This window comes from Pogonomyrmex barbatus, unplaced genomic scaffold (assembly GCF_055798465.1).
Source record: "Pogonomyrmex barbatus isolate J1 unplaced genomic scaffold, ASM5579846v1 scaffold10, whole genome shotgun sequence".
Classification (NCBI taxonomy): Eukaryota; Metazoa; Arthropoda; class Insecta; order Hymenoptera; family Formicidae; genus Pogonomyrmex; species Pogonomyrmex barbatus.
This window is the reverse complement of record NW_028297099.1, coordinates 7773499-7787378: the sequence shown is the minus strand read 5'-3', so window position 1 is coordinate 7787378 and position 13880 is coordinate 7773499. Positions and strand designations below refer to the sequence as shown.

The window sequence follows — 13880 nt, the reverse complement described above, 5'->3', positions numbered from 1 at the left end:
TTGGGAAGTTTAGAAATATTATATAGCTGCAATTTCAATTCAAGTTTATTATATAAAAAACAAAGTGCGAAGTACTTATCTCCTACAAATACATTAATTTTCACGTTGTATTCAATCTCCATTCGTCTCTCTGCTTCTATTAGAATGTATTCCTTCATTAGCTAAATTTACATTGGTCACTTGTGAAGATGAAAGAACATTGTTCCCTAATTTTATTGCAGTAGGTAAAGGGGTTGTCGATGCAGGCATTGTATTGTTAATATTATTTGCTAAGGTACTTGAGGGTTGATAAGTTGCTAAACTTTTCAAACCTATTACCTCTGGGTTCTCTTTCCAGAAACGATCACCAATAATATCATCCACCAAAGCAACTACAGCAGACTTCAATTTACCTGTACCGCCAGGTACTAATTTTCGAATAAGCGTTGTACCTTTTCGAAATAGTGGTGGTTCATTATTATAATTTATACCAAATTCTTGAAAAAGCAATTCATTTTTATGCGATGCCAGAGTACCTCTAAGCTTTTCTTCTGCCTGTAATATTTGTAAAAAGAAGTGTTAAAATGGAAAAAGTTTGATATTATATAGATTTTTTATTATATAGATATATTGTCGATCATCACATTATACTTTATAAATTCTGAATACAATGCAATATTTATAATATCCCAGACTAACAGTTAAAAGAAATTTCGTAAAACTTATGTAATAATTTATCTTTAAAAGATATCTCTCTTGCTAAAAAAATAAATAGTTTGTTTTTTATTTATAAAAAATTAAGAGATATAACTCTAATATTGAAAAATAATATATGTAGTTATTATAAGATACACAATGGTGGTAAATATATAATAGAATTTTTATACAACATAATAGAATGCAGAAACATAATTTTTTATATTAAAAGAAGCCATTTTCTATAGCAAAATTGCACCTACGCAATAGTTTTCAAATGAAAAGGATTTGAAGCTAACAAATGAGCGCTTAGAAACATAAAGTAAATATAAAGTACATATAAATATTTTTTTATCAATAATAAAATTACTTAAATTTTTTAAATAATCAAACAATTAGCGCTTCGTATATTATTTATCAGACTATAACTCTAAGTTTATTATTTATGTTTACCTGACTCGGAGTCAATTTTCCTTTCAAAATAAGATTCCAAAAACAAGTATTGTATAAATTATTAACATGTACATCAGCTTGTCGCCAAGCCAGGTAATCTCTTAAATTCTTATCTGTTGGATATAATACAACACGAGCGTCAAACGAAGGTGGATAGTACAATTCTTTGCCTCTAAAGATGCGTGGCCAATAATGTACATATGCCGAAGCAAATAATGAATTTACGTTAGACATTAATTTTGATGCTGAAACAAATATAAATAATAGATAATAGTAAATAATAGATTTCAATTATCTGCAATATATCAGATTAATTAGGCACTAAATGCTGCTATAGATGAAATTATTGAAATATAAAAGTAAATGTTTCAAACAACTATATAGTTAACAATAAATTTATGTTATTTAGCAGAATATATATTAATAAGTTTCATTAAAGAAATTATATTGTTATTGCATTTAGATATGTCATATATAATAGCAAATGCACGTTATTCTAGTACGGTACAGTTGATTAAATTCGCTATAAGTCTAGTATATTGTAATATGTGTATATGTATGTGTATGACATTGGATTGTGTTGTTCTAAGCACATTATTGCGATAAATATCATCACATGCCTCTGTGGTCAAAAAGATAAGGTGCCTGCCTAGTAAGCAGGAGATTCAAGTTCGACTCCTGGCTAAGGTGATATTTTTCGCAAAAATAATAATTACGAATGACTGGTTCGTGGTCGGGTCCTTCCGTGACGCACACCTTCCTTTCTTATTTGAGTTCGGAGTAAAATCTCATATTATAGAGGCATATGCGTACCTCTGCGATTATAAAGTTGTGTATCCTTCCGAAAAACGAACGAATATTCATCGCTCTGACCGAAACCCAATATAATCTCTTTAAAATCTTCCATAACAGTGATCGCAGCACGATTCATCAACTCAAGAGCGTTCACATCATTCGGTTTAACGAATTGGTGTGTATCGCAGAATCTCGAAAAATTCCTGCCATCTATTCTAATTACGATCCAACAATTCGGTAAACAACTGTCATCTCGCTCGAATTCCTTCACATACTCAAATTTGCTCTTAGCCATTGTCGTTAAACTCAAATATCGACGCAAGACCACTTGTTTGGTCCGGCTGATAATTCTTAAGAAAATACTATTCATTCAGGCTCTGTCAGAGAAATATCATTATTGAAACATGTAGTATAGATATTGTTGATATTTAAATCGCAGCCACTATCCAAATGACTTATTCTTAGAAGCATAAATAGCTTAGAACTAGGTTGTTGCAAAATAAACACGTTTATTTTAGTTATTTGCAAATTTTTAATTGATAAATATTTAGTTTATATGTCTCTTTTAATAAAAATACACTCAACAGATATCTTTTCATATAAAAATTAAGGTTTAGTATTAAAAAAAAGAAAAAAATCGTCATACTATGAACAGAGTAATTCAGCGTTGAAGCTAAAGGTTAGAAAATCTGTCATATTGCAAAGGGGGGCGGGGGGAGGAGAGATCCTGTTAGCATACATTATATAGATGCGGATTTTACAATACGAGAGTACGATTCATTTGGTGCTACAATGCTTCAAAGCGTTATGTAGACCTCCACATAATTATTTTCTTGCACTGGATTGGCACTTCTAGACCGGATTCAAGATGTATCATTTTATTCTTGTTACTCATCGAATGTTAAACAAGAGTAAAACAATATATACTTGAGTGTTATTTTTGAACGCACTTTATCTAGTTACAAAATTTTCAAATCTTTTATAAAACCAAAACGCAAGACAATAAGTAAGAAAAAAGAATAACATATAAAAGAAAAAATATGTAAATTCCATTTAAATTTTAAATTATAAAATCATACCAATATACAAAATATAAAAAATATATCAATTAACATTTTTTTGCAATAAGAATTTCTCGTGAAGGATAGGGTAATAATCGATATCATTTTTGAATTATTAATTTAGTAAAAGGAAAAAAATTTAGATTTGATTTTATGCTATATTATGTTTCAAATTTGTCAAAACTATGATGACACATGATTAGTGACATAGACAATTTATTTTGAATTTACATATATAAATAAAAAATAAAAGATTATTAGATATTTAAGATTTGGCTTTGCCGAGTATTATCTGTATTATTTTTTATTATCAAAGATATTCTCAGCTTATGTACTAGAACATTATATTAAATTTTATTTATGTTTCAGACTATATTAATCAGCACAATGGAGAAGGATTTTACTCTTTTCAATGAAATTACGAGCTGCTTACTCTTTAGATTGAAAGAGATGACAAACGTGGAAAACGTTGCTATTGAGCATTATACAGGATGACAACAGACCACTGCAAGATCTACTTGCAATAAAAGTTTTTTAAATCAAGTTAGTATTATCATAAATGATTATAAATACACATTAAAATATTAATAAATTTCATTTACATTCAATTTGTATATAACATAAAATTGTATTTTATGATTAAACAATATATGAACAAACAAATCTATGGATGATAAAATAATAAAAAATAATAAATATTAACAATTCAATCAATAAAAATTGCATTCATCTGCATTTATTCAGATCATATCACTAAATTATAATAATTTTCACAATATTCACAAATTATTTATATTGATTTTTCATTATATTTTGGCTAAACACTTATGTATGGTGCTACATATTTCGTTTTCATTCATGATATAATATTATTATCAATTTGTTGCTTCTTTCGTCGTTTTAATATATTTGTCAAGAAGTATTCTCCAGCTTTATATGATGACCGTACTAATGGACCACTAGCAGTATACAAGAACCCTAGTTGATTTCCTATACTTTCCCATGCTTTAAATTTTTGGGGTGTTACATATTCGATAACTTTTAAATGTCTTTTAGTAGGTTGCATATATTGTCCTAATGTTATAGCATCTACACCAACATCTCTTAAATCTCGCATAGTTTGTTCGACTTCTTGGTCAGTTTCACCTAGGCCTAGCATTATTGATGACTTTGTGATTAAATCAGGATTGAACTTCTTAGCTGCTTGCAATACAGCCAATGACTGCCTATGTACAGTAAGAAATAGATTGATTTAGATTGTAAAGAAATGTAAAGATTTATTAATGAACACATGTATGATATATTAATGAATGTACCTGTATCGAGCACGAATATCACGGACAAAAGGAGTTAAACGTTCTACAGTTTCGATGTTATGTGCGAACACATCTAGATTGGAATTCACAATTATAGCAACACAATTTTCATCACCTCTAAAGTCTGGTACCAAGCATTCCACTAAAATATTACTCCTATGAGGAAACATGAAGTATTTTATATGTGATATGGATAAAATATGATACATTTGAATACTATCTACTTTATTTGTTCTATTATATAAGAAAAAAGAAAATATTTGCAAAAATACCTTTTTTTTATTTCCTTAACAGTAGATGCAATATGATTAGCTCCACCATCCTTTAAATCTAAAATAATTCATATGTGTCAGATTCTGGATTATAATATCATTTAAGTATATGATCTGTAATACTGATTTATATAATTAACCATCACGATCCACAGATGTTAGAACAATATAATCCAAACCCCAATCTGTTATTGCAATAGCAGTATTGACTGGTTCATCTATATCCAATGGTGGTGGTATGCGCGCAGTTTTGACAGAACAGAAACGACAGCCACGAGTACATGTGTCTCCCATTAACTAAAGAAACAACCTATTTCAATATAATGATGAATTTATTATAGAATTCTGACATATATTTCATGCTTTCAATATTATAATGGATGAGTAAATAGATTTGTTTTATATTGTCTGTTTAATTAAGTATAACTTAAGATTATTGTAACAGATTATTTTTGCATAATAGAATGTCAGGTGTGAAAATTAAATATTAAAAAAAAATTTTTAATTATATCAAAGATATTAGTTTTAATATTAATATTTATCAATTTCCTACAACTAAAATAAATTGATTAATATAAATATCTCAGGAAATAACAACGCTGCAATTTTATAAAAATAAGACCATACTCATATATATTATATCAGTATATTGATATACTAATATAATGGCCAATAAAATTGTCATGGATACTATTTCAATTCTTAACTTATTATACAAACCATGATAGTAGCTGTTGCTGTACCATGACTACCTCCACCCCAGCATTCTCCGATATTTGGACACCTAGCTTCCTCACAGACCGTACTCAGTCGTAGCTGTCTTAATTGTGCTTTTATCTTACTATAACTCTTGCCCATAGGTATCTCTGTTTTCAACCATGGCGGTAACCTCAATCGGCCTGATTCATTTATTTCCAATTTTAGTTTCCCTTTATAATCTTTAAAGTCATTCTTCAAAAAGTCTTCAAATTGTGGACCATCCATTAATTTCTCAGAAAATCCTTTCTTTTCTGTCAAAGTCCGTGCACACTGCTATATAATATTCTTGTTAAATCTTTGCCAAATGCAGTTGCTTAAGCAATTTAGTATTGTGACAAATTGTATATAGGTTCTAAAAGCATCGCGTGTATCTTTCGGAAATAAAACAAATTATCAAAACTCACCGTCAAATGAAAGTGGCAGCCAATACATTTAAAATTCGCAGTATTGAGTATCCGTAACATATTTAAAAGCTTGAGAAAAACTTGCCAATATTGTAAAATCAGAAGCGATTAACGACAAACTTTTTTCTCTTTTTTTTCCGATTAAACGTGGATTAAGATTATAACCAAACAAGGCTACATCAAGAACGTCATCTCAAGACCTGTGTGAAGATAGCTCCCCAACATTGAAAAACATAAAGTTTCTATAGCTCATTCGATTGCTCATCGTTTGCACATGTATGCACATTTCAAATTTTCGTTTGCACACTTCTAGTAAAAAAGTTATTAACAAAACAAATTTCGGGGGGCCATCTTCACACTAGCCCCCAAACTATGAGTAAATTAAATAAAAAATAGCTCCATTGATAGATATTCGTTTGCACATTGCCAACAGGTCGAATTTTCGTTTGCACATCTTCGGTAGATGAGATAGAAACAAGAATGTTGTGCTTAAAATGGTATCATTCGATAGATTTTTGTTTGCACTTTTCCAAACAGCTCGAATTTTCGTTTGCATACTTTTAGTTAAAAAGTTATTAACAAACAAAGTCTTGGGGAGCGGCAGTTCTACAAAAAAAAATTCGTTTTCAGGATGAATTCCGAAGATACGCGATTCAAAATAGACTCGATCGATAGATATTCGTTTGCACATTGCCAAACAGGTCGATTTTCCGTTTGCACACCTCTAGTTAAAAAGTTATTGACAATTAAAGTTTCAGAAGCGAGCGACTTCGGCAGATGAAATAGAAACAAGAATGTTGTGCTTAAAATGGTATTATTCGATAGATTTTTGTTTGCACTTTTCCGAACAGGTCGAATTTTCGTTTGTACACCTCTAATTAAAAAGTTATTAACAATTAAAGTTTCAGAAATGAGTGAGTTCGATAGATGAGGTGAAAACAAAAATATTGTGCTTAAAATGATATCGATCGAAAAGTTGTGGCGTTTTCATTCATATTCGGTTCTTGTTAATTTCTCATAAATCTATTGCATGTTCTCGCTCATCTTTAATATCTGTACTTAAACGTTATATCTTGTAATAACTGAAAAAATTCGAAACTTGCGAAACTCGCTCGTTTCTGAAACTTTAACTGTTAATAACTTTTTAACTAGAGGTGTGCAAACGAAAAATCGACCTGTTTGGCAATGTGCAAACGAATATCTATCGATTGATTCTATTTTGAATCGCGTATCTTCGGAATTCATCCTGAAAACGAATTTTTTTATGTAGAACTGCCGCTCTCCAAGACTTTGTTTGTTAATAACTTCTTAACTAGAAGTGTACAAACGAAAATTCGAAATGTGCATACATATGCAAACGATGAGCAATCGAATGAGCTATAGAAACTTTATGTTTTTCAATGTTAGAGGGCTATCTTCATATAGGTTATCTCAAGGCTGTTTCAAAATTTCATTGAAGGCTTGAGATCTGAGGTTTCTCTCTGTGTGTGTGCGTACGTAGATGCATTTTACATATTTTCCCAACATACATTTATTAAAAAATATTTTTTAAGCGATTAGTGTCGGTCCACAATAAGTATTTAATCTTTAAGCCGTAAGAAATTGACAAATCATAGTCGAGTATTTTTTTCATATTCAATTATAATTGGTCAATTTTTTACTTCTTAAAGCTTAAATCACCTATTGTGGACCGACATTTAGATAGTAGATACTTTTTACTTGTATTAGGCCTGTTCTACAATGCATTGTGTGTGATGTCGTGAGTCGTAAGAATGGGCCAATCACAATCAAGTATTCTCTCCACGTTTGTCTGACTGGTCAATTCTTGCGGCTTGCGACACCGACACACGACGCATTGAACAGGCCCTATGTACGTCTACAATAGAGAAATAAGCCTTAAATCATAGGAATTAATCAAACATAATCAATTATTCTTCTATGAATCGATTGATCAATTTCTTATGGCTTTATTTCTCTATTGTAGACGGTGCCCGATTGGCCAATTAAAAATAAAATTTTTTGATTGGTTGATCCAGTGGAAAATCTCCAGGCATCGGTCGCTGTGTGTTCAATTGCAACGGGACGCTCTCGTACATTCGCGATACATTTCGTATAGTACATTCGATATCTTCTTCAGAATACGTTTGCCGCGTATGCGTGAGAGAAGTGATTCGTGTACCATCATTGGTTCAATCAAGTGTTGCAAGCTGCAATTATGTTGACACTTGACACGTCGAAGTCGTAATCTCCGCGGTATCCGCGTTTCGCCGTGACGTTTAATTGCGATTTCTAACACTGACACAACGTGTTTATTGATATAAGATAAGCGCGCAAGTATAATCTTGATAATTCCGGCCGCGCCGCCGTTGCGCACAGACAGCGCGTCGTCGTAGAATGTTTCTCATTCTACGACATTTTGTAGGTTAGAATCTCCCATTCTCTACACGTCTGCCTGTGATTCGCCGACCTATTTTCTTGTCTTATTTCTCCACGAAAGTTCGGACGCGTGTTTGGTTTGTTGCCAAGCGCGAGGAAGCGCATACGACACAAGGAAACAAACGTTGTACTTGAGGGACGCGATGCGATGACTGCCGGTGACTGCTAAATCGTAGGTCGACTCGCCACGATTGGTGCAAGAAACGATCAACAATGGCAAAATTTAGGATGCTGCCACGCACGTCGCGCATCGTCGCGCTCTGCTCGGCTGCGAATTTTATAAATGCCGCGGACAGAGTCATCATGCCCATCGCCATTGTCCCGATGACCGATGAGTTCAAGTGGAACCTATACTGGCAGGGATGGATATTGTCCGCATTTGCTTTCGGATATTTTACCAGTCAGGTAATCATTTCCGTACTCTTCCATATCACTACTGCGTAATATCTAACGCATAATTTTCTCTTTTAAGATCATTGGTGCAAGTACGGCGAGTCGTTTTGGTTGTAAAACAGTACTCATGTTAGCAGTTTTGCTATGGTCCATTAGTACAGTTGTCACACCATTGCTAGCACAGTCTGTACCACTACTCATAGTCTGTAGGGTAGTCCTAGGACTCGGGGAAGGATTAGGTAAAAGATGAAGGATCAATAAAAAAATTAATATCTTATTTCTATTTTTTTATGTCTATTAATTTGAACTTTAACTTATTCTTTACTCATTCTGAGATTTTTAGGAGTTAATACAATGTAGTTTTCAGGCCTACCAGTGATATTTCACTTATTCGCTCATAACGTTCCTGTAGAAGAAAGATCACGTGCTTTTGGTTATTTAGTAGCTGCTGGTTCTGTTGGTCAAGTAGTTGCATCTGTTGTAAGTTTTGCTTATCTTATTTTTAATATATATTGAATTATAAAGAATTGTATATATCTTCCTTTTTGTTAGATATGTCCGCACTTGGCATGGAAAACTGGATTTTATCTATTTGGAACAATAGGTATCATATGGACTTTGCTATGGCTGATGTTATATCAGGAAACGAATTCTCAAGATGAGATACCATTATTTGTCCCTAAAGTAAAATTCTCTGTTTAAATCATCTCTTATTATATTTTTATCTCACTTATTCTTTGTAATAATTGACAGATAGCTCAGAATAGAAGCTTGCGTTGGACTGAGTTTATCACCCACTGGCCCTTGTGGGCTTTGTATATAGCACACTTTGCCATGAATTGGAGCAATTATATAATAATGCAATGGCTACCAACATATTTAGCAAGAAATTTGTCGGCAAACAAGGAAAGCATTAGCTTAACAGCTCTTCCTTATATTGTTAATTCTCTTATTGGTATTGGTAGGTATATAATATATCGCATATTGCAATATATTATGCTTGTTTTTAATATTTATCTTTTGAAAGTAATTTCTATACTTTCTTTTGCAGTTGCTGGCCACAGTGCTGACACTTTAATACAGAAAAGATGGTCCGTTTTATCTGTTAGAAGATTGATGACAAATATAGGCCTAATAGGACCAGGTGCATTTTTATTAGCTTTCTGTGCTGTAGATAATCTGCTTGCTGCAGTCATGTATGTATGACGATTACTGTTATTATTTATATATTTTACATTAGAAATTTTTTCCCTTATGATAGAAATAGGATTTTTATATGTAAATTATTATCTTTCAGCTTTGTTTCGATATCTATGGGCCTCTGTGCATGCAATTCTGCTGGACACCTAAGTAATCACGCAGATATAGCTCCGAATCATGCAGGAATTACATTTGCAGTTTCGAATACAATTGTACATATTCGTTTTTGTTTAAATTAATATCGAATTGATCAAAAATTGTATTATCTATGTCATGTATTCCTTAATTTTCAGGCAACAGTACCTGGAATTCTCTGTGGACCACTGACGGCCGAACTAGTGACTGCTTCACATGGTTGGTGGATGCCCGTCTTTGTGTTGGCGGCAGCAATTAATTTCACTGGGGCTATAATATACCAAAGCCACAGCTCGGCGCTTCCAGTGTTATGATATGTTCTATCTTTCATCCAGCGGTTATATATTATTGAAGAAAGAAAAATGATCAAGTGTTTGTTGAAGACGATGGTAAAATGTTTGCTCTGAAATTGTTGTGAATGTCTGATAAAATAATTGTGAATATTTAGAAAAATATGGTGCATTTGGTCATTGCCAGTCAAAGACATATCATGATACTTCATTTATACTTTAAATAAATTTTTATTATCTTTTTTGAAACCACAATGTGTGATTTTGACAAATAGTGCCATACTTTGATGAAATGAAACTGGTTTGAAGAATTGAAAAATGTAAAATATATATTTGTAAAATTCATTGTATACATCTCTTAATTTATATATGTATTATTCGAAAATTTACAAAAACTATGAAAACGTTTGTGATATGTTATAATAAAAATTGAAAATTTTAGTTATATGATTAGAATATAAAATGTATATTCTTTAAAATGTAAGACTGTATATAAAAGAATATTTTTACTTTCACATTTATATATATTTTTTGAAACTTTTTAATACAGAGAGAAGAATCTATTCATTTGTATGTGAAAATTAGTAAGAACGTGATTTTAAATGGTGAAATTACGAACAAAACGTAATGATTTAAAAATGTTTTTGTATTTGATTTAGAAAGAGCAATAAAAAGTATGTTAATGATATTTCCACTATACATGGATGTTGCGTGAATTGTAAAGATAGATTCTTTCTCAAATATTTCGATTGCGATATGTGCAATCAGGCAATAATTCGCTTTTCGATAAATTTTGATTTAGATCATTTAATTCTATTTAAATGAAGAAATTTATTTTGGCAATCTGTGTTGATTATCTCTAAATATTGAAAAATCTTATATCGACCGCTTTCGTCTTTCGTGTATCATTATGTAATCGTGTATCACTATATAATCCTGTATCTTTATTGTCACTTTGAATCTTTTATTCTCTTGAATAGCGTCAAAAGAGATTGTTCACGTGATATTATTTGCAATATTTATGCAATGATAATTTTCATTTGTACAATTTTTCGAATTATTATCATGTTTTTCAAAATATGTTTGCGACCCAATATTGTAGCTTGCCAGAATGTTCGCGATATTGCCTGCTGATAATTCCACATTTCGAAAACGCTCTTCCCCCTTTTCTTTCATGTTGTATGATTTTTGAATATTTTTATTATTATAATGTCGCAAATACTTTTCAATGGAAGATTTGATCCTCATTTTTATTTTATTATCATCATCTGTAAACGTTGGCTTTACATCTATAGTTGTATATTGATTTTTATTGTTGATATTCGGTGCGATTGTGTGGATTGATGTAATATCATTGGTGATATCGCGTTCGTGCGCTTTACTGTATATAGATCGCCCTCTCGCAAGGTATTTTGAAAGTAAATTTTTGGAAATTTGTTTATCCATCGAAATATTTTTCGCGGCTTCGTCAAATTGCATCCTCGCTATATCTTTATTAATTATTTCGCTATCGATGTTTCTCAGACGAGATACATCTGTAGATTTGATTTCTGTTTTCTTGTCGGGAAAGATTATGGTTCGCACGATTTCGGCTTCCTCCTGTAAACTCGGCTTATCGCCCGTTTTAAGGACATTCGTTGCCCTTTTGTACAAATAACGGTTCGCTTTAGAATTCATATAATTTCCCTGAACTCCATCTATCTCGCATGTCATCTTCCCTTGCCTCTCATATAATTTTTTTGTTCGCATATTGTATATACAATCTTTGTCTATCGTCCACTTTCTTCCTTCTCGTAATGCTTGCCACGCTGATTTTGTGTTCTCCGCTTCACAATCTATATCGCTTCTCTCATCTAAATACAAGTAAAATTTTTAAAGCTTTATATTATATAGTAAATATAAAAAAAAAAACATTAAAATTTTTTTACACAAATACGATTACTCGATAATGGCATAATAGAAATTTACATTCATTATCAAATTTGTTTAGTGTCCTCGTCGGATCTTCTTTGGCAAGTATCGGTAGGCAAGTATTTTTCGTTAAAGTAGAATTCATTACATTCAAATTAGGATCAATCGTTACAAAATCGGTATATGAATTTAATTCCGGCAAAGTAGTGAATGACTTTTGCTGTGTAAGGTTTGCAGTACGATTTAACGCAGATTTGTCGAATGACGTGATATCTGTATATAAATTATGAACAATAACATGGATGAATATGTAAACTTGGAATAATTAAATTGGAATAATCTTGAAATAGTTAAATATTTCTTATCAATCAATATAAATATGTTTGCTCGCGTGTCTATAAATTATGAAAATTTTAAAACATATAATTTAAAAACTGAAATACAGTAATTAATATAAAGAAAGACTTGATGTTTAAATAATTTCATACCTATCCTAGAAGGCAGTTTTTGCTCAGAGTTATTCGTACACGAATGAGTCTGCGATGTCAATTGACGTGATTGTTCGGTATTGACGAGTGGATTAATAAATTCATAAATGAAATTATTTGTTGCTGAAATTCTCTTTACTGCATTGGCATGTAATTTTTTACCTTGCTTTGTTATATTTTCTGCTACCTATCTTGAAAAATATTCTTATTTTCTTATTCTTATAGCAATTCAATTAGTTCAGTTCAATTAAAACAATTTTACAATCAATATTCTCCAAATTAATTACAAAAAACTTCATGATAACAATGCAAATCATATGAGAAATAATTATATATTATTTTGAATCTCATTTGAAACAAACATTGCAAACAGAGAAACGTACAATATCGCGTTTTATTTTAGATTTCAGGATTTCCTTGTTAGAGGATGTCACTTCAATTTTATTCCGAACAGCATCGACTTGTGATTTTCGATTCTGTTTATTACACTGAAAGTTCAAATTGTCCTTGTTTTGGTCGCCTTGCACTTTCAGATTCCACGGAACTTCAAGCAGTTTCTTGCTATCGATTTTGGCAAGATGCGTTCTGCATAAATTTAAACGGTTTAGACACATAAACATGCCTTATCTTTCCAAGAACACGAAGATAAAAAATTTACTTTGTATTAGTATCTGTACAATATTTTTCTGAACACTGCTTATCTTCATTCTTTTCAAAGAGAGAACCAGTATAATCAGTTGTTCTTTCGATTTTTCTCTGATTGCGTTGACATGACTTTTTAGAGTTACTAAAAATTAATTTTAAGATATTAAGAAATTATGTATGTTTTTAAAATGTGCGTGTAAAATCTCCTTGTTTACCTACTTTATTTTGGAGAGAGTAGCTAATTTGCCTTTTTTGATCACATGCTCTAACAATGCCTTCTCCTGTTCTTCCCGTTCTGCTTTATTCACAAAAACAGACAAGGCATTGATTCTATTATACTCCTCGCAATTTCGTCCTTTAGTACAAATGGTATTTAGATTCGTTGTGGCAAAGACGTTAACACAAATATGTTAATGAGAATGCAAAACGATTGCAAGGCTTTGATCCTTGCTGATTTTGAAATTGATGTGTTTCTTTTCGACTTTTCTTTATCAAATTATATTTTTCAAAATTTGATCTTCGTTATTTAGACAAAAATATATTACTTTGATATGTATATATATATATATATATATTTTTTTTTTCTTTTATAAGAAATTCGAAAGCAAATGGAATAAAAGAACAAAACAATCGTGCGATAACAATAA

At 31.2% G+C, this 13880-nt stretch overlaps 4 protein-coding genes and 1 long non-coding RNA gene across 8 annotated transcripts; 2 read left to right on the top strand and 3 right to left on the bottom strand.

Annotated features, from left to right (window-relative positions):
• Positions 1-27: 27 nt before the first annotated feature.
• On the bottom strand, positions 28-2808 carry THG (tRNA-histidine guanylyltransferase). Its single transcript, XM_089085535.1, has 3 exons — positions 1942-2808; positions 1129-1373; positions 28-534 (listed from the first exon to the last, which is right to left on the bottom strand). The coding sequence occupies exons 1-3, from the start codon at positions 2291-2293 to the stop codon at positions 112-114; spliced, it is 1020 nt and encodes a 339-aa protein (XP_088941661.1). The 5' UTR covers positions 2294-2808; the 3' UTR covers positions 28-111.
• LOC148937910 (uncharacterized) lies at positions 1666-4243 on the top strand. Its single transcript, XR_016141456.1, has 2 exons — positions 1666-1815; positions 3354-4243. It is a non-coding gene; the product is annotated as an uncharacterized LOC148937910 (long non-coding RNA).
• On the bottom strand, positions 3705-6886 carry Las (lipoyl synthase, mitochondrial). 3 transcript variants are annotated; one of them, XM_011637949.3, is made up of 6 exons: positions 5736-6882; positions 5293-5601; positions 4713-4869; positions 4573-4630; positions 4301-4456; positions 3705-4210 (listed from the first exon to the last, which is right to left on the bottom strand). In XM_011637949.3, the coding sequence occupies exons 1-6, from the start codon at positions 5793-5795 to the stop codon at positions 3841-3843; spliced, it is 1110 nt and encodes a 369-aa protein (XP_011636251.2). In that variant the 5' UTR covers positions 5796-6882; the 3' UTR covers positions 3705-3840. The 3 variants fall into 3 exon arrangements, with proteins under 3 accessions (XP_011636251.2, XP_011636250.2, XP_088941660.1); XM_011637948.3 differs by having other exon boundaries at positions 5293-5604; positions 5736-6881; XM_089085534.1 differs by lacking the exon at positions 4301-4456 and having other exon boundaries at positions 5293-5604; positions 5736-6886.
• Positions 6887-7853: 967 nt separating this feature from the next.
• On the top strand, positions 7854-10704 carry LOC105426640 (uncharacterized). Of its 2 annotated transcripts, XM_089070392.1 has the most exons (9): positions 7854-8065; positions 8158-8576; positions 8644-8803; positions 8932-9044; positions 9117-9248; positions 9318-9525; positions 9616-9760; positions 9862-9976; positions 10058-10704. In XM_089070392.1, exons 2-9 carry the CDS (start codon positions 8385-8387, stop codon positions 10211-10213), a joined length of 1221 nt encoding a protein of 406 aa, XP_088926518.1. In that variant the 5' UTR covers positions 7854-8065; positions 8158-8384; the 3' UTR covers positions 10214-10704. The 2 variants fall into 2 exon arrangements, with proteins under 2 accessions (XP_088926518.1, XP_011636252.1); XM_011637950.3 differs by having other exon boundaries at positions 7854-8576.
• On the bottom strand, positions 10500-13872 carry LOC148937909 (uncharacterized). Its single transcript, XM_089070391.1, has 4 exons — positions 12972-13872; positions 12589-12775; positions 12158-12373; positions 10500-12042 (listed from the first exon to the last, which is right to left on the bottom strand). Exons 1-4 carry the CDS (start codon positions 13206-13208, stop codon positions 11186-11188), a joined length of 1497 nt encoding a protein of 498 aa, XP_088926517.1. The 5' UTR covers positions 13209-13872; the 3' UTR covers positions 10500-11185.
• Between the last annotated feature and the right edge of the window lie 8 nt (positions 13873-13880).

What these genes read in the sequence shown, in the direction of transcription:
- THG (XM_089085535.1), bottom strand. Translation starts at nt 2,293, where the DNA reads ATGAATAGTATTTTCTTAAGAATTATCAGCCGGACCAAACAAGTGGTC. An exon ending in ACAACTTTATAATCGCAGAG is followed by an intron (nt 1,374 to 1,941) that starts GTACGCATATGC and finishes TATTTGTTTCAG; the next exon opens with CATCAAAATTAATGTCTAAC. An exon ending in GAAAATTGACTCCGAGTCAG is followed by an intron (nt 535 to 1,128) that starts GTAAACATAAAT and finishes CAAATATTACAG; the next exon opens with GCAGAAGAAAAGCTTAGAGG.
- Las (XM_011637948.3), bottom strand. Translation starts at nt 5,795, where the DNA reads ATGTTACGGATACTCAATACTGCGAATTTTAAATGTATTGGCTGCCAC. An exon ending in AACATCTGTGGATCGTGATG is followed by an intron (nt 4,631 to 4,712) that starts GTTAATTATATA and finishes GAATTATTTTAG; the next exon opens with ATTTAAAGGATGGTGGAGCT. An exon ending in GTTAAGGAAATAAAAAAAAG is followed by an intron (nt 4,457 to 4,572) that starts GTATTTTTGCAA and finishes GTTTCCTCATAG; the next exon opens with GAGTAATATTTTAGTGGAAT.
- LOC105426640 (XM_089070392.1), top strand. Translation starts at nt 8,385, where the DNA reads ATGGCAAAATTTAGGATGCTGCCACGCACGTCGCGCATCGTCGCGCTC. An exon ending in AGGACTCGGGGAAGGATTAG is followed by an intron (nt 8,804 to 8,931) that starts GTAAAAGATGAA and finishes TGTAGTTTTCAG; the next exon opens with GCCTACCAGTGATATTTCAC. An exon ending in TTGCAGTTTCGAATACAATT is followed by an intron (nt 9,977 to 10,057) that starts GTACATATTCGT and finishes CTTAATTTTCAG; the next exon opens with GCAACAGTACCTGGAATTCT.
- LOC148937909 (XM_089070391.1), bottom strand. Translation starts at nt 13,208, where the DNA reads ATGTTTATGTGTCTAAACCGTTTAAATTTATGCAGAACGCATCTTGCC. An exon ending in CTAAAATAAAACGCGATATT is followed by an intron (nt 12,776 to 12,971) that starts GTACGTTTCTCT and finishes TTTTCAAGATAG; the next exon opens with GTAGCAGAAAATATAACAAA. An exon ending in AAAACTGCCTTCTAGGATAG is followed by an intron (nt 12,374 to 12,588) that starts GTATGAAATTAT and finishes ATTTATATACAG; the next exon opens with ATATCACGTCATTCGACAAA.